This window comes from Aquila chrysaetos, chromosome 21, assembly GCF_900496995.4.
Source record: "Aquila chrysaetos chrysaetos chromosome 21, bAquChr1.4, whole genome shotgun sequence".
Lineage (NCBI taxonomy): Eukaryota > Metazoa > Chordata > Aves > Accipitriformes > Accipitridae > Aquila > Aquila chrysaetos.
The window spans coordinates 11,252,372-11,274,131 of NC_044024.1; the positions used below are offsets into that span (position 1 = coordinate 11,252,372).

At 36.8% G+C, this 21,760-nt stretch overlaps 1 protein-coding gene across 18 annotated transcripts in view; it reads right to left on the minus strand.

Annotated features, from left to right (window-relative positions):
• The window catches only part of TEX11 (testis expressed 11), a 34,861-nt gene that overhangs the window by 7,766 nt on the left and 5,335 nt on the right, over window positions 1-21,760 (minus strand). For 17 of the 18 annotated variants that reach the window (XR_003920937.1, XR_003920936.1, XR_003920939.1 and 14 more), the window contains 17 exons: window positions 20,754-20,834; window positions 18,131-18,216; window positions 16,593-16,650; window positions 15,678-15,773; window positions 14,007-14,088; window positions 12,147-12,225; window positions 11,227-11,378; window positions 10,372-10,457; window positions 9,069-9,206; window positions 8,206-8,308; window positions 6,974-7,098; window positions 6,119-6,204; window positions 5,420-5,473; window positions 4,647-4,687; window positions 2,737-2,823; window positions 1,032-1,102; window positions 355-471 (listed from right to left, as the gene is read on the minus strand). Coding sequence is in view for 14 of the 18 variants with exons in the window: in XM_029997358.1 (XP_029853218.1) it covers window positions 355-471; window positions 1,032-1,102; window positions 2,737-2,823; window positions 4,647-4,687; window positions 5,420-5,473; window positions 6,119-6,204; window positions 6,974-7,098; window positions 8,206-8,308; window positions 9,069-9,206; window positions 10,372-10,457; window positions 11,227-11,378; window positions 12,147-12,225; window positions 14,007-14,088; window positions 15,678-15,773; window positions 16,593-16,650; window positions 18,131-18,216; window positions 20,754-20,834 (1,542 nt within the window). In the remaining 4 variants the exon portion in view is untranslated. The remainder of the gene's footprint in view (window positions 1-354; window positions 472-1,031; window positions 1,103-2,736; window positions 2,824-4,646; window positions 4,688-5,419; window positions 5,474-6,118; window positions 6,205-6,973; window positions 7,099-8,205; window positions 8,309-9,068; window positions 9,207-10,371; window positions 10,458-11,226; window positions 11,379-12,146; window positions 12,226-14,006; window positions 14,089-15,677; window positions 15,774-16,592; window positions 16,651-18,130; window positions 18,217-20,753; window positions 20,835-21,760) is intronic. The other variant, XM_041118933.1, reaches the window with a different exon arrangement.

The window sequence follows — 21,760 nt, forward strand, 5'->3', positions numbered from 1 at the left end:
CAGCAATGGCATAATCCTAAAGATGCAGTAATTATCTGCCTGACCAACCAATGTTTAGCAGGAGACTCCTTACATAATATATAAGGTAGACTGAAATTCTGCGAACAAAAAGTACTGCCCTTTGCTGATATAAATCTGTTCAAATCCACTGAAGTCAAGAGAACTAATTTACAGAAATCCAACATTTACAATTGTCTGGAAAGCACTAGGTGCATTGATTCCAATTAACTATGAAAGGTTCTCATGCTTACTTTCTCAATATCCTGTTCTGAGTGAAAAAACCAAGACTTCAAAATCAAAAGAAAAAATGCTACACTGATACATACAGAATCAGTTAACACAGCAACACCCTACCTGTTCAGAAGGTGTTACTTGTTGTCTCCCCATTTCCAGATCAACTGCAGCTGCCATTAACAGGCATGTCTTCTGAGCAATTAGAACAGCTTTGTCAGAAGGACAAAACTGGGACAACTGACACCAAAAATAGGAAAAGGTAATGAGAATTCTGCCCATATAAAGCAATTTGCTCATGAACAGATGATTGCTGAGTCTCCTCTATGACAATTTTAGTAATCAGTCATGAATAGTATATATGCATTTTGCAATTTTACTTGTACAATTACACAAGAAGATTACTTAAATATAAAGTGTAAAGCAGTGTTGGAGTCCCCCTCTCTACAAACACATACAAAACTGATAGTGTTGGTAGAAGTTCTGTATGGAGATCAGGACTTGAGTACTTAACATGTTTGTATTAATGATACAGTTTCCAAACAACATTTATTTTAGAAAGTTCTCACTGAAGTCTCAGTTTCTTATTACATTTTTAAGCAACAGAATATAAAGTATGACAATAACGCTTACATTTTGTATTACAAGTCAATCTCCTTCTGACACAAGTGCACCATCTTCAGAGCATACAAGCATGTCTCCAAGGAGATACTTTATACATGGATGTAACTTCTAACAGAACTAGAATGACTAGATGAAAATATTCCTCAATCAGAGATACTACTAGCAAAAGTACATACCTTGAAAGACAGTAGAAAAAAATCCCTCATCTTTTCAGGGCAGCCCCTGAACTGTACAGCTAAGTTCCAAGCTAGCAAAGACATAAAAAATGGAGACTAGAATAAAAGTCTTCAACATTACAGGCATGCTCATCTAATCTCCAGTAATAGGCAGTTCACATTCTAAAATTCACTTTCTTAACCAAAATATCATCAACAGCTCATTTAACAACAGTAGGAAATACCATTATTAGTGATTTGTTAAAACAGTTTATTCATGCTTTCAAATTTTGTCTTAATTTAATCATAACCAATTATCCATTCTACCACATACCCCACCCACAAAAGCATGAAATGGAAGAAGCATTTTCTTATGTCAGTAAACAAAACTAGTATCTGAGTAAGTGTTGAACAATATTCCCAAGACAAATTAAAAAAAAAGGAAAAAAAAAAAACCACATTCTGAAACATTCTCCATTTTACCCCAGCAGGGTCAAGTACATGGCAATTAAACACACAATTCTGATTAGTAAATGGATGAGCCATCTAAAGACAATCAAATGATTTATGTATGAGAATCTGACCCAATTAAATGTTTAGATTCTACAGTGACTTTGCAGATCCTAACTTTCATGTTAATTTATTCCCTAGGACATGTTTTTGCAGTGTCTGAATTGTTTATTCTGTGAGACTGTTGCCTTGGAAAGGTCATGGTCAGCACAGATTCCATTCACACTCATGTTACTGTATTTGACCTCTGCTGCTTCTCACTCTCCTTTGCTCCTCTTTATTGGAGCATGGCTACATTCTGAGGATGTGTGCAAAAGCTCATCATGGCAGATGTCTTCTATTACTGATTTCAACTATCTTCTCTCCTGTATGCTCTGGCAGAAGCAAGAATCTGAAAAACTGCTTCAACCCGTTACCCTATACTTATATTTTTATTTATAGACAGCAAATGCACTGACTCCTTTACCAAAACAGTGTAACAAAGACTACTAAGTGAGAATCCAGAGACACACTAAATAGGGCTTGGGACAGCTCCATGGGAGCTGCATTTCCCACTAGGAAACACTTTATCTATGGTAATGTTTGCCATTTAGATTTCATATACTGTAGTTCAAGGCAAACTCCTGGACTGCTGATTTAAGGGACTAATGAAGACAGTCTATCTGGGTGGCAGAGGTAAGCTCATCCTGCACCAATCACACCAGTACACTCATCTGAACTTCCTAACTCTTATTTTGCCTACATGAGGATATGCATACTCAGGATTGGCAGTAAGTTTTTTTTATTGCTCTTAGCAGCATTTGTTTTCAGATATTGAAGAAAACCATTATCCTTTCTATTTGCCTGATCTTATATTTTACTTCTGTAACAGAGTCTTGGTAGTGAAGGGCTAAGAGAAAAATAGTGAACTCTGAAGAGCTGTATCACAGACACATACAACAATTGCTGTGGTGAAGGGAATAATTATCAGCTGTGCCATCAGTCAAATAGAGCCTGTGTGAGTATTTGTCTTGATAACTGACTTAAAACATGAGTCATATCAGAGAGTTTCAGAAGACAGAAAATGCAGCAGAACTTTAAGACTAGTTAAGGCAGCAACTGCCAAAGGTGACAAGTTTTATAAAACTACTACATCTTTAAACACTTCTTTCTTCCTTAAGGCCTGGCTAAGTGGAGATGGAGGGGATTCAGTTTAGATTTTGAGAGTGCAACCTACCAACTTTTCTAAACCAGTGAGCTTCAAGGATCCTCATGTCCCCTGTAAATTTCTCTTCTGTGAAAGACTCAGCAAGTCTCTTGTGAGCTGCAGAAAATGTGTTGTTCAATATGTAAGTAACACTTTTTGAGCAGAATAAAAACATTTCCAAATCTAATAACTACACTACAAAACAGAGGTTTCCAAACCTCCCATATAATTCTGGATGAAGAGTCATTCTCACAACTTAAATCTAATATGCTTGACCAGAGAGGCTTATAAAAAAACATCAAAAGGTGCCTCAAACAGCATTTTAGATAAGATATATAAGGCTGCCAAAAAGTACTTCCTCTTTAAAGTTTACTGACACCGAAGTCTAATGCAGATGAGTTTTACTTAATTTCACAAAAAGTTGAGGGTTTTAAAATTTAATAACAGGTTTGAGGCCTTTCTTCAAGGAACCTTTAATTAATTTAATTCTAGTCTTCATTCTCTTCTCCTGGTTGCAGTAAGAATGGCTAGTGTAGAAAAAGTTCTACAATCTCATTCACTTTCTTGTCCAAGATAGGAAGAGAGGGATAAAAAAGATTTAGTGAAAGTAAGTATTTCTTCTGACAAAGTCCTCCGTAAAACTCCTGTACCTTTTCCAATGCAAACAAGACAATTCTTTTTCAAAGGACAGCACAACTTAACAGTGGGAACCAATTTTGACAAGCCTCTCCCGTCTTTCAGCAATTTACTATTACTCCTTGTAGTTTTCTAAGCCTTCCAGGGCAAAAAAATATAGCATTAACTTCATTTAAAAAAATGTTCCTTTTTGAACAGCTAGCAAAGACCACCATTGGCATTTAATTAACGCCAGTAGAAAGTTACGCTGGTAATTGAGTTTATAAAACCGAACTTCTTCGTTTTGTGGTAGCCCTGCTACTAAAGATACTTTGTTCCTGCCAATGCAGTCAAAGTAGGAGACTGTCACTTGAGGCCACCCAGGCTGTGGCTTGTACCCAAATATGTGTTACTTCGCATGCATGGCCTTATGAAGGTGTCCTGGTTTCAGCTGGGATAGAGTTAACTGTCTTCCTAGTAGCTGGTACAGTGCTATGTTTTGAGTTCAGTATGCGAAGAATGTTGATAACACTGATGTTTTCAGTTGTTGCTAAGTAGTGTTTAGACTAAAGTCAAGGATTTTTCAGCTTCTCATGCCCAGCCAGCGAGAAAGCTGGAGGGGCACAAGAAGTTGCACAGGACACAGCCAGGGCAGCTGACCCAAACTGGCCAACGGGGTATTCCATACCATGTCACGTCCCATTTAGTATAGGAACTGGGAAGTGGGGGCGAGGAATCGCCGCTCGGGGACTAGCTGGGTGTCGGTTGGCGGGTGGTGAGCAATTGCACTGCGCATCATTTGTACATTCCAATCCTTTTATTATTACTGTTGTCATTTTATTAGTGTTATCATTATCATTATTAGTTTCTTCTTTTCTGTTCTATTAAACCGTTCTTATCTCAATCCACGAGTTTTACTTCTTTTCCCGATTTTCTCCCCCATCCCACTGGGTGGGGGGCAGTGAGTGAGCGGCTGCGTGGTGCCTAGTTGTTGGCTGGGGTTAAACCACGGCAGAAGGATTAAAGGAAAACTGCCTAGAAGAGACTGCCCCTTTGTCTGAGAGAAGGTCCCAAGTACAGGCTTTACTAGAAACAGGTTTCCCAACATTAGCCTGCAAGCTTTCCACAGCAAAAACCTGTAGCACTGATACCCAACTTCACAACCCTGTTGAATCTCCAGTTTTAATTTTCACTGATTTCAGTAGGAAGTTGGGAACCTAGACTGAAATAAAGAGTCTAAACACTTGGTTGGTTTAGACCTAATCATATCACAAAATGTTCACAGTTGGAAGAACTACAGAAAATGTAAAAAAACAAAAGCATACCCAAGGTCAAGTAAGTCAGCACTGAGTTGATATCTTCATCTCTAGAATGGAGGAAAAACTAAGTTTTAGAAAATGTTTGATTAACTTTCTTACAACAGAACACATTATTTATGTTGGAATACAACATCTCCATAATTATAGATATCATCATTCCTCCCCTGACAAACATCTTAGGCATTAGAAACATCTGGCATTTGAAGATGCAGAAAGAGTATTGAAGGCCTGCAAAAAGTTCTGTTGATCTACAGCAGTGAAGGTCGTTGTAGAAGTGCAGCGGGAAATTTTCCCAGTTGTTGGGGCTGCAGGTTAAACTTCAAACCCCACTGACACTACGCTGTTTTCTTGACAGTCAAAATCCAGCAGTACAGTTCTCCTACTTATAAGCCAACACACCATTTGCGAAGCGGCTAGTCTTCAGCAAGGGAGGTCCCACTCTTAAGTTCTCACTCAGAACTTCTGAAAGATATCACATCCTAGCGTCAAAGTTAAAGAGGTTGCTTAGTTTACGTTCCCCATCAAAAACAGCTCACAGTGTTACGCATTAATAAAAGAGGAAGGCAAAACGCAAATAATTAAGGAAAGATTATACAAGTAGAAAAGATGTTCCTATGTGATGTCATTAGGTCAAGTTGGGAAGTCATCTGGGTGGACTTTTTACTAGCATAGAAACTAATCTCTTGATTACTCTGCAAGAAAATAAGCCCAGCAAGAAAATATTACACCATTTGTACAATATATCCACCATAAGAAAATGGTTTTGCAAATAGACTCACCTTTTCTCTTCATTTTCTGCCATGAACTTTGACAACGTAAGACGAACCAAACATCTAAATATAAGAAAAACAAGCAATGAAGAAAGAAGACATTTTTTTCTCACTGTGTACTTTGCCCTAATTTTCCAGAAAGGATCTCACTTTTCTTCCTTATGCTATCGGCCCATGGAACTCACAGAAGAATTCAAAGTGTCAAACTGAGAATAAGATTATACTATTTCCCACACTATTGCCTTATTTCGTGTATCACTTTGTTAAATCATGTAACAGTAAGTATATAAAGGTACTTTAACAAAGGCTTTAAGCAAATATTGGAATAAATACATCTGTCTCACAATATTTGTTTTTATAAACATGATGGAGTATTTCAATAAGAAGATACTGCTTCATCAGAGGATACAAACCAACTGTTATTTTCACCAAATATATTGTTGCAATCTCATTAGAGTCACTGCTGGTCATCTGTTCAAATCACAATGTAATCATAAAATTCAGAGCAACTAATACTATTCGCTTGAGAGAGACTTGGAACATCTGTAGATATTAAGAGTTCAGGGTTGAGGTACATCTGCAGCACCAAAAAGACTGCTAAGTAATCTTTTATCTACTCTGTTTTCCACCTTCCCCAATATAATAAATTCTTTTTGAAAAAGAAACCACAAAAATTTCTCTTTCTTTATAAATATATTGAATTCTCACTTTAAAGCTGCAAATAATTGTCGGCAGTCTTGTAAATGTTCAGACAAATACTCCAAAGCTTTGATAGCCACAACTTGTTGTTCATTCTGAAAAGAAATTAAAACAAGTTTTGTATAAACTGCACTACCTCAGTTACCACCAAAAAAACCCCCCAACCTTAAAGCAACAGCATATTCTAAAAGTCCATGCCATTTACTAGCAGGAAAAAGAACAAAGGACTCTGCACAGAAGAGCCTCAGAGTCAAGAGAAAACCACAAGGAGAGATCACACAATTTCATGCACAAAGAGCCTATGGCAAGAACAGGATCAGTACAGGCTGGCAAGGCTGTCATGCCTTACAGTGGTATGAACAAAGCCCTAAAAGGCAACCAAAACCCTCTCCTAATTATGCCAATGTAATCAGCCAGTTCAGACATCACTCAAGTCACCAACCAAGCGGCAAATAGGAAGGACAAGTGACTTTTCAGTCTTTTCATGGTTGACTTATGTGTATTTTGTACACGGGTTCCCCCTAGCACGTCAAAGATCAAGTCCCAGGGGCAGAAAAAGACGTAACATTCTGCTAAGCAGAATTTTACAGAAATACTCCACGTCATTTCCAGATACCAACATTTATAACTCAGAATCCTTTATTTTCCTGAAGAAATATTAAAAAATACAATTTCTTTATATGTGAAATAAATTTCTACTTTGCATTACACAACACATTTCAGTGAGACCTTGGTCACAGAAGCATGGAACACTTAGAAATGCATGAAATACATAGAAATATTAAAAGTAGGCCAGGTTACAGAGCTTACAGCTGTCCTACTTATATCAGTAGTGCAAAGTAAAGACAATGTTATCTGCTCTACCTCTAAAGCAATTTGGGCAGCTAAACTCAGGAGGTTAGTGCCTGTATTTTCATCCACTCTCAGCTTGTCTTCATGTTGAGATAACTTTTCTGCTAGCTTCCCCATTTCAATAACTGCTTCCACAGCTGAAATATACATAGGGAAAAATTAATTTTTTTTAATAGAAGCAATTGGAAGGTGAAAAGTTCTACTGTTTTAATGAGGCTTTAAAGCAACTTATGAAAGGCTGTATTTTTTTCTTTAATATGAAAAACCAAGACAAGAAAACCTGACCATACCAGCACTTCTCAACAATTACACATTTCTTCCTAGAGAGGTGCCAAAAGGCTTTCCAAGCTACTAATCTAAGGGAACAAGGATGCCATACAAATGAAACTCTATCTCACATCCTTAATTTTGTTCTGCTAAATAACTGTTTGTCACCAAAGACAGAAGACTTTCTCTAATACATCGTCTGGGCGTGATTCCAAGCTCCCACATCTTGGCTTGTGCTAAGGGTGCTGCTGGTTTTATGTTCACACTGTGCTGTGGTTCCCACTCTATATTATGTGAACAAATTATGCTGTCATTAAAAAGATGTATAGAGAACAATTTATTGGCACAGAACTCATCGGAAAATAAGCTCTGCATGTTACTCTGTATTCTAAGTAAGTGTAGACTGTATTTCTCAATTTCCATCACTTGAGCTAAGATTCTCATTAAAATATGCAATGGCAGAACTCATTATAAAGGAGAAAGAGTCTACAGAGATATGTCATTCTGTAAGTCACGTCAGTAATTCATGTATTTTCTGGTAACTTCAGGCTCTACTTGTCCAGAGAAATTAAGAGCAGCAATAATGGTTCTGTTAAGGTTCATTTAGCTCAGTATCCTTTTTTTATATTGTATATGCATACAAAAGAATATTAGAAACAGTAAGCATACAATGATTCTCACCCAGGGATGTTACCATAGCTTCTGCCCATGAGAAGATTAGAGACTTCCTAGCCAGAAGCTCCATACAGTATCACGTATGGCAATGGACTGCACATCTTACATACTGTGTGCAAAAAGCATCCCACTCTGACAGTTTAAATCTACAGCCTCACAGTTTCAATGACTTTATAGACCCTTCTTGTAGCTACCCTCTACTGTGTCTTTCTCAAGATGAACAGTCCAAATCTGCTTAGTATTTTCTAATACATTCAGCACTTCTTCTCCTTGTAGTGAACCCTTTATCTTTCAGGTTCTACCTTTATCAGTATTTTTCTCCATCACTGCAATCTTATAGACACAGAATTTAGTAAAGATGCTGTTTGGATCACACCTCTCTGCTTCTTTAACTGCCTCTTTAGCCTATTCACAAGAGAGATTAAAGGAAATCAATACAATGACATCTTGAAATCAGTAATATAATTTGCAATAAAAGAGAGCTAAAAAGATAGACAAAATGTTAATGGTTACATTGCTGATATTTATATAATTGCTCAAGAAGTTTGGTTTGGCAACATCTTTCCTGGAAAGAAAAGTAAAGTGACTAGAGCAGAACATGGCACCAAAGGCTGACAATGACCAGACTGAGGAAAAAGCCAATTCCTCAAAATTAGAGCTATAGAATCAGAAAGCAATAGAAGCCCTGGGAATGCTGAAAAATTAAACTCCCTTCTGTCACTTCGAACCATAAAGTTTAACACTCCCCAAACCAGAATGCCTAGATAGGTAAAGCAGATGCACTTCTCTGCAGAGGTGAGGGCTAACGCACTGTTGTGGGAAGTTCTAGTGAGACACATCAAACATTTTTTCCTGCCAGGGCTCATCTGTCTTGAAGAGAGGAGGACTTCTAATCTGCGAAGAAACCTGACATACTGAGGCATGGTCACACGACTCGTGGACTGTTTCCCCCATTAGAATGATAGGTGATACAAGAGGCCCCCATAGCAGCTAAGATGATGAACAACATCCCTCTGCCAGATGATGCAAGATAGGCAAAGACAGATCCCTCTCTCAAAGCAAAAGAGGTATAGTAACAAAGATCTAAATTAAGTCCCAATGACATAGCTACAAAAATAAAAACAATGCAAATAAATAAATAAATAAACATATATATTATATATACCTTGTCAACTTGTTTCAGATGAAGATAGCAAGAAGCCATGTTCCTCTGCAGCTTAGCCAAGTTCTGATCTATCTGTCCAGGTGTATAGAAACTGACAGAATAATTGTACCAATGAAGAGCTTCAGAATAGCTTTTTGCCTAGGAAATTTAAAAAAAACAAAACAAAACAACAACAAAAAATCCTTATTTGTGTGATTAAATTGCCTATGTTTTCCCAAATTTTTTACAAAAAAAGATCAAAGAAAATGAAAGATTTAGATAATCAAGTATATTCCAGTGTAACCTTTCCCCCAGAAGAGCAATCATTGGTCCCACAATGCAGGTAATAATCATTAGGAGAACTGACGCTTTCCCTACTCCTACTCTTCCCTTATTCTTACAGCCATTATCAAAGACAGGACACTGGACTAGATGGGTCATTCATCTGACCCAGAAAGGACATTCTTATGACTAAATACAAAGAAGAAATATTATTTCAAAAAACCTCTCTCTTCATGATACAAAGCAACTGAAACTAAGAGAAAAAGACAAAAGCGTTTATCCCATTTAGACTATGAACCTTGATGATACTATGCTGAAAATGGTACTCCTAAATATAGTTCCAATTTGGACAGAGAATTTATTTTAAAATGAGGAGGAAGGAAGCTGTGTCATTAGCAAAATTCCTTCTTGACTACACAGATGAGAGGTAATAAAATGGCATGTGTTTTCCTTCATGTATACAAGAAACGAGCACATGACAGAAATACAAGAGTAGAACATGAGCTCATCTTCTCCAAACCCTGAAAGAATAAGAAGGTATCTGGTTTTGAATAACAGAACTTCTATATACTCACAGTACAAATATATATGAACTAAGATACAATGTAAGCATCCGAAGCTACTCTATATAGCCTAAAAAGAAAATCAATGTACAAATGATAACACTTCATGTTCCTTAAAGCAACAACAGACCGTCTGAGGGTAGAAATTGTAAAATAAACAGCCCAATGTAAAGAATATTTTCAGGTTTTTGTACCCTTCCCAGGACAGAACCAGAATGATGGGCTGCACACTTTCCTTGGCTGATCAATTCTGGCCATAACTCTTCCCACGTACAAACCTTGAGATGAGGCTACCCGAAACTCGATGTTGTAATGGAAAACAGCACCCAGCTGGATGAAAATAAAACTAGTGCCAACTGGAACAAGGATCTTAATAACAGCTTGCACTCTAACCAAAAATAGACATACCAAAGAGGTCAGAAAAAGCAGATCTTCATTTTCACTGATACAAATAACAACACTACTGTTTTGTCCCAAACCTCATAATGTTTGGCAGCTCTGTCCCACAAGATGATGTGCAGACGGTTCAAGGCTTCAGGCAACAGCTGCTTCCCAGTATAATGTCCTGAAAAGATACTGCAAATCATCAGTTTACAAGAACTTTTACAAGAAGCACACTGAGAAGCACCTAAGAACTATCTGAGAAAGGCTGTCCCATAGCCTACAACAAAAAACACTGACACAGCAATAGGTTCAGCCAGGACCCAGTGTTTCATAGCCTGCTTCTGAGAAAAAAAACAAAAAACAAAACCACAAAAAAAACCCCAAACAAACAAAAAAAAAACCCAAAACCAAACAAGCAAAAAACCCCCAAAACAGTAGGTAAGAGAATATTTTCATGCTTGAACAATGTAAAAAGGCTCTTGCACCTAGCTCGATGCTACATAAAATATGGTCTGATTTCCAGCAGATCTGACAGTCAAAAAATACAGTGCTACAGGTGCAATAGACCTGAAAAAGAAACTCTTATTTAGCTGCTCAAACAAGGATATGCACCTGTTTTAATACTGACAAACAAAACCACACTGGGCTAGATGGACAAAGTATTAACATTACACAGAACTTCTTATAAATATTTCTAATCCCACACCTATCAGTCACACCCAGTCTACACTAAGAAGAAGGAATTGTTCTAGCAAGTCAATTTAACCCTAAGCTTTATCACAACTGTCATTCATTATGGAAGTTGAGAGTTGCCATGCAAAAGAAACATAAGGGAAAACAGACACAAATAGAAATAAAGATGAGAATAAGCAAAAAAGTGAAAATCAGAATTCAAGACTAGCCAACTAAATCCAGGTTTCAGTAAACAGCAGCAGAAGATGGATACAGACCTATAATAATTTCTTCAACCTTTTGCTTAGCAAGCAGCTCCCTCTTATTCTGCAACAGGAACTCAATGTGGAGCAGGGCAATTTTTCCAAGGTCAGGTGAAGATTCAAATCGTTCAGGAACAGATTTCAGAAAATCAAAACCAACTGATTCCCTATTCATACAGATGCATTTTTAAGAGGCTGCACAAGAAGAGCTGTTAATTTTCCGTTCTAAAGAATAACATATTCACACCGTACTGCATGTTTCTCATTAATACTACTGGCACACAATCACACTGACAAAGTGAGTCAAGGTATGAATTTACAGCAGTTCATCTATTCAGTAGTAACTTCCTATTAGCACATGCTTGTTCCACAGTATTCACAAGAGAGTTTACTCCTCACAATGAAAAAGTAAGAATTTACTGCAAGATAGAAGCATATACATAGGTAATCATGATGGAGCATTCAACAGTGTGAAATTTCATGCCTCAATTTATTTTGCAGTAACCTGTTCATCCTTACATTGTTTTTCACAAGAATGATTCTAGGACTCCAAACTCTTTCATTCTGAGGGTTGGTTAGTTAATATGGAAGAAAGATTTCAGTCAGATAATTCCAGACTCATAAATGTATTATTCCAATATATATATTGATAATATATATATTAAAACTACATAGGGAGAATTTTAATCATTCCAAAGTAAGGCTACAGCATTCCAAATTGCCACTCAACATTATTTCACACCCTGTTCTGCTGCTGCCATAATCTGTATCACCTTGCTATGGAAAAGAAAGGCTCCCTCTCAAAAGTGTTTGCCTACCTCTGTGAGTTTTTATTTAAAATAAAGCATCATTGTACAACAGATTTTCTTTGCTTATAAAATAACACCTACAAAGCCCAAATATTGTGTTCACCCCACTTAGTGATACTTTCATACCTTCCATGCTCCAGCAGCAGTTTGGCAGTATTCAAACAAAGGTCTAAAGACATCTCATGGTGCAGGAATTCTGCAACAGCTAGACAGAACACAAAGCAGTTGAGATTATATATTCAATTTAGACCCTTAACTGCTCAATTTACCATTTACCTCTTACAGCTTCTTTGGAAAAAAAACCAAAAACCAACAAAAAAACCAACCCCACCCTAGTAGTTCTAAAACAAAGGAAGAATAAAACATGTCTATTGTGCTTTGACTTTCCTTTTGCTGTACAATTAATGTAGTACTACAGAAAGGTGACAGACTGATAGGCCTTGGAATTCTGGTCCTCTGTCTCTTTAAGCAGAAACAGCATAGGCATTAGTAGCAGAAACTTTTGCCTCAAGCTGCTTTCCATCAACAGGTCTCATCCTTAATCCTGCAGGAACCACTTAAGACTGAGGTCAGTGCTCAGCCTGTGTGGTGATATCACATTGCGATGGGAACTACTTAAGCCTAATGCCTTTAGCATCAGCTGTTCAATTGACTGGTGCTGATAAGTAGGTATCAGTTTTAGATCACTCAGATAAAGTTTAAAAATTGCTAGACTGTGCTGGATGGTTAATAACAAGATTTATACATTCGTAGCTTGGATGAGATCACACAAGGAACACATAGGGACATGACTGTAACAGTTGTTAAAGGAAGCATTTCTAAGGCACCTGTGCACAATACAAGATTTTAGTCAAATGCCTAAAACTTAGCAGGAACCTTCACTCAAAAGACAGAGAAGTTGCAGTGCATGGTCACAAGACTTTTCTGCCAGCCATACAAGAGAAGACAGACATCCACTTATTAATAAACTCGCTTGAAAAACTGACTGGAGTCTTAGTGCTACTAAATATAAGCAGAGCGTGTTTTGATAGGCAACACTATAGCTTCACAATTCAAACTGCAGTACAGAAGCCAACTATTGCAATCGTAAGTTTTTAGTAACTGTCCACGTGAAAGCTGACTGAAATTCCCCAGGAGCAATCTGAAGTAGAGTTTCCATTCCTGCTAGTCTGGCAGCATTCAAACCATCCAGCTTTCTGCAAGAAATTCCTCATCTCATCCTACAATTATTTCTCAGAGCATTCATTACACATCTGATGGTTTCCAACCATGAAGAGTACAAAGGCTTTCCTCCTTAAGATTTCATTATTTATGGAAATAAATTTCTCCTGATACATTACCCTTCCTATATTGAAGTCCCCCTGAAAACTTTCTTCTCCTCTCATTCCAATAGAAAGATCAGTTCTCTTCAAATGACAAGTTTGAGGAATAAGGAGAAAAGAGTTTATATGCCCTAGATAAACTAAAAACTCTGGTAACACAGGTTTATAACACAAGACACTGATCAGCACTTGATGTCTCTTGGCCAAAATCTGCAAAATCACACACAGAGAATAGCAATGTTTCACAAGCCTTTCTTCTATGCTGACTGCATAAGAGACAATCCACCTCCAACCTTTCTGAGTTACCTGAGGAATGTGTCTAAAATGAACCATACCTTTACATTGCTATATTTTCACTGTGTTCATTTCAACACGCTTCAAAGTCTTCCCCCTCCCCTATTTCCAGCAAGTCTATTTAAATTCTCAACAAAAATAAAATCATGCTGAATTCAAACTTACATTATCACCTGGGTAACTCTTCTGTGAACACTGACTACTACGTCTCACACTCCAAAACCAGAATGACATTTAGCTAATGAAGATTCCTCCAAAACACATGAGAAAGAAAAAAAAAAAAAAAAAAATCCCTATCTACAATTCAGGCCGTCTTCTTGGATATAGAGTAGTACGACCTTACTATGAGACCTATACAGAGCTGTGATACCTGAGTTGATATCTTCATCTGATGCTCCACTTTTAAGAAGAATTTTAACTTTCAAAAAAACCCCTGCTGGATGCAAATTCTCCTGCACAATGAAAAACAATACATTACTTGGACAGCTGTTTGTAGAATACAGATCCCGTGAGAGTCCAGCACATTAACACGGACAAATAGCAGGAAATCACATACACGCCACTGTATTCTTCAGTTCCATTTTAATGACTGAAGCAATAGGTAATATTTTCTTCTTAAATGCAATGTGCATCTTTATTACTTATTCTTACACTGCCAAAAGACCATGAGGACAATGAAAGCAAGCGATACATGATTCTCATTTTGCTGTGGTCCATTTCTGATGCTTTTAAATAGAAGCTGAACAATACTGAATGATAGAAACGTTTACTGCTTTTCTATATGTGAACTGGCTGCTTTTCTATGTGTGAATTGGCTGGATTAATTCTCCAGAATTAATATGAGCAGAACTCAAAGTAGCTTATGATAATACAAAATTTAGGACAGAACAACAATGGGAGCAAATGGAAATAACAAAGACTGTATACTACAGCTCTCACTAAAACACTGCACATTTCATACTCTAGAACAAAAATTTTCTTCTATTCTTCCATACCCTCATACAATACCAAAACATAATAAAAAATTATTATAAAAACACTCTCCACCTCAAAAGGTTTTGCAAAAGTAAATACAATAAAAACTGCAGAGGTCTTAGATACTGCAGTAGCATGTTATTTGAATGATTAAAATACACTGCCTTTTATCCTGATCTCACAAATATGTGCATCATCATCTGCAAGTTTTAACAGCATGTAGAAAACTGAATTTGAGCTTTCATTAAAACAGGATTTTATACTTAAAACTTGTTTTGTATGAAACAGATAATGGAAATTTTAAAATGGTCAACCAAAGACAAATATAAATTCTTCAAATTTAATCTACTCTAACCTGAAAAGATAGAAGCACAAAATTAATTCAAGTCTTTATATGGGAAACCAAATTTGTACAAGAGCAAGAGACCTCACTGTAGTGACTGCTTAGAGATATATGAACTTTCTTCAGGGTAGCTGGTATGTTTATACAGCTCATTTTTCAGGTTCCAGAAGAAATACAGTCATGTTAGTAAAATGCAATAGCTTCATTAGTTGTTTGAAATAAGACTGATGTAGCATGGCTACACAGCTTTCAAAACTGAACGCTGTTTCATGCTTGCTCAAATATTTGTACAGAAAATGAGATGGGGACCCAAAATGTACTATGGACATAGCCATTATAACCCAAAGCAAGACAAATGGTCTGGTGCATAAAAAGCCAACTGCTATAAATCTCAGGTGGACCACATCATAGTTTATTCTGTTTGTACAGTTTTCATGAACATGTGCCAGAGAAATTTTAGTCATATCATTATCAAAGGACCTCACTATTAATAGATATGAGGCAGCAAGACAGCTCAACATCTACATGCAAAGAATTATTTCTCTATAAAAAAGCTGGGAACACCAAAACATACTTATGAGTATGAAAACCAAACCAAAGCAAACACACCTCCGTCTGATGTCAAGGGTAACACACCAGTGATTAATGTGGTCCATATTATTATGTTAATAAATGCTCAAGTTTTGACTACTGCACACCATAAATACAGTAACACATTACTACCTGATTTGCCAAGCTTACAGCTTTCAATGCCTTGTCAAGATACAGATTGCAATCCCACTCAAAATAGGCTGTAGCTAACAATCGCAGCACTTTAGCCTGGAAATAAAAACAAACTGGAAGTTTAAATGCCATCTAAAGAGCAGGAAAAAAAATAGCCACACATGAACATACATATGAATACAAAAGACTTAACAGTTTAGATCATGAAAAATAAAAGCTCTTTGAGTCAAAAGAATGCCTGCCTGCTATCAGACATATAAAGTGATTGCTCAGTTCTGAAGTATATCCAGTCTTCAGCACTGCAATTCACACTGGACATGAATCAACTAGAGTTCAGAGAACAGAAGAGTAGCAAGGAAAATCAGAGATCTGGAAAAAACAGAATGAAAGAAATTGAATGAACAGGAGGTACAAACTTCACTGAGAGAAAAAAACCAAAACACAGACACACATGCTAATAGCCTTCAAGTATATAAATTATTTATATAAAGAGGAAGATATTAAAATCTTCTCCATATCCACTGTGGGTAGTAAAAGGAGTAATAGGCTTATGAATGAAACAGATGAACATCTATCAGAAATGACACAGATATAACTGATGATGCCTTGAAAGAAGAGAAGGAAGGGAAGAAGAGATGGCCTTTCAGGGTCTACTTCAGCCTTACTTTCTACAATTTAATTTCTGTGAAATAGTACAATCCAAATGTGATTTAAGGGCACCCATCAGTGACTGAACTCTCAGACTGATGCTCATAGCAGCTGAACTTGCAACTTTGCCAAACTTCATAGCAGACAGTACTAAAGAGGACGCCAAAGAATCACTGGTCAGGTTTGGCGCAGCAGAGGCAAATGATACAGTGGAGTCAGGTTAACAAAATCCTCTTATTTGTAAACAGCAATGTCTCTATTTCTTACCTGCATTTCTTTGCCAACAGAATATTTCATATCCATCTTCCCAATGTCATAACTCTGGCTATCAATGATAAGCAAAAGTTAGAATTAAATGGGATGACAGAGAAAAATTCAGCCAGTCTTCTGATATGTGCAACATTCCTATCCTTTCCCACTTCTTAATCAGTTAGAAACCACATAAATCATACAAACTAATCTCAGTAGTCTCTCTTACTAGAGAACAGAAAATTTTTTCTTTTTAAATCCTCACATTAAAAATTGTACTCAATCACTTTCTTTAACCTATTGCACCCACCTTCTGTAACATCTTCTATTCAACCATTTCAGTAGGCTTTATCAGTTTTAACCATAGCAGTTTTGAAGAAGCAAGTGTTCTCATTCTCATCTGACACATAATATAGTCATACACAAAAGTTATACAGGACCGGGTTTCAAGATCACAGCAAATCACAGAAACAGAACCTGGGAGTCATGATTCCCCATCCTTTTTCTAAAAGTTAAATGACAGCACGAAGTACAACCCAGGAGAAAACACAGTGGTAATTCCACAAAATCAGATTCAATTGCACATGCTATGAATGAAGAACTGTTAGAAAGAAAAACAGTAACCGGGCATTTGTTTCCTAACCTAATATATTCTCAACACAGGGAAATATTAACCCACTAGATGGAGCTACACCTCTTTCTCCAGATAATTATTTGCACTTTGCAAAGGTTTATTTCCTCCTCAAATTTTGTCATCAGGACTCAGTATTTAATTTTACACAAGAATAAAATATAAAATAATCTCCAAAGCACCAGCTGTAATTAATTCTAAGCATTTCTACAAATCCTCTTTGACAACATATATGACCATAACTATTTTGACTTTCATATGTTGCCATTCATTTTTTGCTGACTATTTAAAAGAAAAAAACCCAAGAAGAAATAAAAACAAATTTTTTGAGCTGAGGCTGTGACCTTAGCATGAGGATACTCTTCCCAACAGCCTACATTTTTTCTTCCTTAGTAGTACCACATTATTTATTTGGATCCTACCCAAACCATCTCTAATTACTCCCTTTTCACCTTGATGTTTGTGTCTTTCATTAGTCAAGGACTTGCTCTCAACGAAGCACCTCCTTTATGAGAAATTCAAATACTGTTTAAAACAAATCCATTTAAAACCAGTCAGAATTCACATACTCTTTCCCAAAGTTTTCAAATCCCTTGACTATCATTTATGAATGGCTCAAGAACTGGGAACAGCCTCTTCATAAAAATATTCTCTTTGGAAGAAGTGTTTGGCAGAGAACTGACGAGCACCTGGAAAGGAGACTTTCATTCTAATGACATGAAAATCAATGCGGAAAGCAGTCACAAATGCTAGGCAACAGAGTAAGACAGCCACTAACTATCTGCTCAGCTAATTTGGTTCAGCTAAAATCTTGTGTTCTCACATTTTTAATTAAACCTCTACTTTCCCTTGCTCCCCCCTGTCCTTCACACATATTTTTGCATCTCAAAAGCAGGATTTTATTTTGTTAGCCTTTGCACATTACCTGAGCCAGAAGGAGCTCTGTTCATACCTCTTCCATTCATAGGTTTCCACTCCAAAATTGTAACAGAGGATTGACAGGTAACAGGTCTACAATAAAAGACTTCTGCTTCTATAACGTTCTTGTAGAAACATCATTAGATCTATGGCACTCCAGTCTCACATTCTTTAAAATGCATTTTACTTTAAAGATATATCCACTGTTATCACTTCTGACCTTATACAAGGGGATATTGAACATGACTCAAATGGAATGATAATTGTGTGGGAAAGTGAAGAATCATTAACCAGTCCAGGACATGCAAAACAGCAGGATTCTTGAAACACATAAGCTAGAACAGTTCTTTAAGAAATCATGCTGAAAGCACTAGAACTGTGTCAAGTAAACAATAAAAACTAAAACTTGAGAAGAAAAACTGGAACATTACAACTTCATTTTTTAAAATGACAAAAAAATTTTACATAGTTAAGTGATGAGAACTCTACGTCTTCCACAGTAGGCTTCTTCCCAGCATGCCTCTTTTGAGGTTAGAAAAAGGATCACCCACATTACAAATTTTAGGAGAAAACTGTTTTTGAATGCTTGGTTATTCAGAGCACTGTTGCTTTCTGCTTTATCAGTCAGCCCTGACAATGTCTGTTCATAACAACTTGTCTTTCCTTTGAAATGATTTGCAGCTGTCATATGTCATCCAAAGAGACAGAAAAGTAATTTTATATGCTAACAGGCTGCCAATATTTACATCCATTCTGCCTCTGCAGTAGCTTTCTTTTCCAAGTACAGATGATGTTTCTTGCAAGCAACTAGAGATTTCAAATCCTTAGGCAAGAATGAGAGAGGTAGCACAACATCTTGCTTCAAATTTACTGTTGATCTCATTGCAATCCAGAGACAGCAGCACAGATTCAGTATGCATGAACCAAAAAAACGATCACTCTCAGATGTGAAACCCTTATTTTTCATAAGTTCCTTTGTGAACATTTTCTTTCCAGAACAGAAAGTTTACTGTATTGAGAGGGTTTCATGCAAAGTGTTTAGCGTAATGCTGTAGGCATACTGTGGCATACCCTAGTCATTTACTTGCACACTTGGAAAAGAAGTATTTCAAAGGATAACTATAATAATATTTCAGTGAATGACTGTGTTCCAGGAATCAAGCATAACACTAAATATCCCCATATACCTGGCACCTCTCTGAACAACAAGTGTTAGGAACAATTCTGGCATTCCACCCTGTACAGCAAGAGTTCCCAGTTATGGTCCATAGACCACTGATGATCCACAAGCTGCAAATCCTCTCCAGCTGATCTGTGGTACCATACATTACCCTAATGCAACATCTCCTTGTGATACTCTGCAAGTTCTCTCTAGTACAATGGGAGCCTGGAATAGTTAAGGACTGACGGCTACCTAGTGGTCCAAAAGTTTCAAAGTCACTCAGCAATCACTAGCTCTTTCCTTTTTTCTCACTGTTTGAATACCACTCTTTAAACCAGAAGTAAATTGTATCTCTCATGATCAGAAATCTGTTCCTTGTCTGCGTCAGTGCTCCTGGTTTGTGAAGAGTATTCATCGTGAGAAGTTTAATATTATTTAATGGAGGACTTTAAGCAGAAAGCATGAAATTCATTAAAAATGAAATGAGGAACAGTAATGCAAAGATCCCAGTGAGCATTCTCAACAATTCACAGTGAGCAGTTCTGCTCTTATGATTCAAATCAAAGCTAGACCCCTGCAACTGACTTAGGCACTCAGATACACTGAACAAGGCCTGCAGATCATAAAAACCAATTTAAAATTGGTTGGAGTTTAATTGGTTAAAAACCCAATTAAACTCCAACAATATTTCCCGTATTTCCCTTTCAGAATTCACATCAACCCCTTTGAATTTTATCACCTGTACCACAGAGACAGGAACAAAATGTTTCCTAAATATTGGGAAAACATTAAAGTAAGCAAATTAAAATAAATGTAGGGAAGTTTATTCTGATATAAACATATTAGACTTTTATCTTTGCAAACAAAGTACTAGCCTGCATATGCTAGAGTTTCTCTGGACATTGTTCTGTGACACAAGAACTACAAAAAACACAGTTTAGTGCAGTGGGAAGCCTCCATTCATAGCTCTACAGCTTCATGAAGATGAAGATTAGTACTGAGGGTAGTGATAGACTGGCGTATCAAAAACTTAGTAAGTCAGCTCTTCTCTTGTCCCATCTGTCTCCAGACAAAAGTTCACGAGTACAACTGAAGCAGCAATATACAAGATTAAGATGTAATACGTAGCTGGTTCTGTAGAAGAGCAGGTGGCATATTCAATTTAGAAATCTTTTTGCCTTGCTTGCTGGTTTGTCTTTGCTCATTCTTTAAGAAGAGTTTATCATTCTATTTCAAATGATAAACTATGAGAAACAAGAAAAAAAAACCCGAACTTTGAAGAAAAAAAATGCTGTTTTCATGCAAAATTTTTAGTAAGAAAATCTCAAAGAAGCAACCAAGCACAGAAGAGATACACAGCTCAGAGTACTTTTCAAAATGTTTCACGGCATATGTCATTCTTTAACATAGAGAGAGGAAAGCAGATTTTCAAAGTTTGGAATGATAAAGAAGGGATGACTTCACTTACCTCTTTTGGCAATTTCATCAACATATCTTTGCAGCGCTGCACACACATCACTGCTTTCTGAAAATCCCCTTGAGCAACTGCCTAAGAAAGCAGTAGAGCATGCCAACAAACTGTTACTGAGCAACTTGCTTTAAAATTCATTAAAAGACTGATTCTCCAAAAGAGGACTTGGGTTTTTCACACTCAGTAAAGCTAGGTTTGGGATTAGATATCTGTCCTTACACTGCTACAATAATTCTGTGTATTTCTATATATTGCCAGATGATAAAGACATCCAGAAAAACACTGCAGTCCTTAGGTAGTGTGAAAAGGCCAGATGCATGGGACAAGTTAATTCAGATGTTAAGATGATACAACAGTTCAGCAAATCTTAAACCTCCTCTCCAATAATTTAAGGTCCTCTTGTCTCCATGATCAAATTAAAAATTTTGGCCACTGCTTCGGCCTCTTCAGGGAAGCTCTTGAGAATTTTGGAGATAGCACTCCCCTTCCAGATACTGAGATCAGTGGTGTTATCAACAAATACAGGCAACTACATTTTCTCATATTTATAGTCATATGTCTGTAATAGTCCATAGCATTGATAAAGTACTCAGAAACTTCAGTCAGGCACACTAATGCCTCACAAAACTTAGAATTTCTAAATTACATACTTCAAATTATTGTAATTGGTGTTGCTGATCCCCTAGAAAGCTTTTAGCACTTTTTCAGACTTCTTTCATATTGTGCTAGGATTTTTTTTTTGTAATTATCACCATGTCTTTTACTTCATTGTATGATGCCAGAGGTTGAGACTTTAAAGAAAATATCAAATGTCATGGAACTCACTATTTCCAGATCTTGTAATTTCATACTGATTCTCCCACTGTTTAAAGCCTTTATATGTGGAAAGCAGCATGTATGAAGCCATGGAAGAGAGGGTATTCATGTATAGAAAGATCTTTGTCTGACAGCATATAATATTAATAGCTTTGATGATGTTCATGAATTTGCAGAGTCATGAAAGT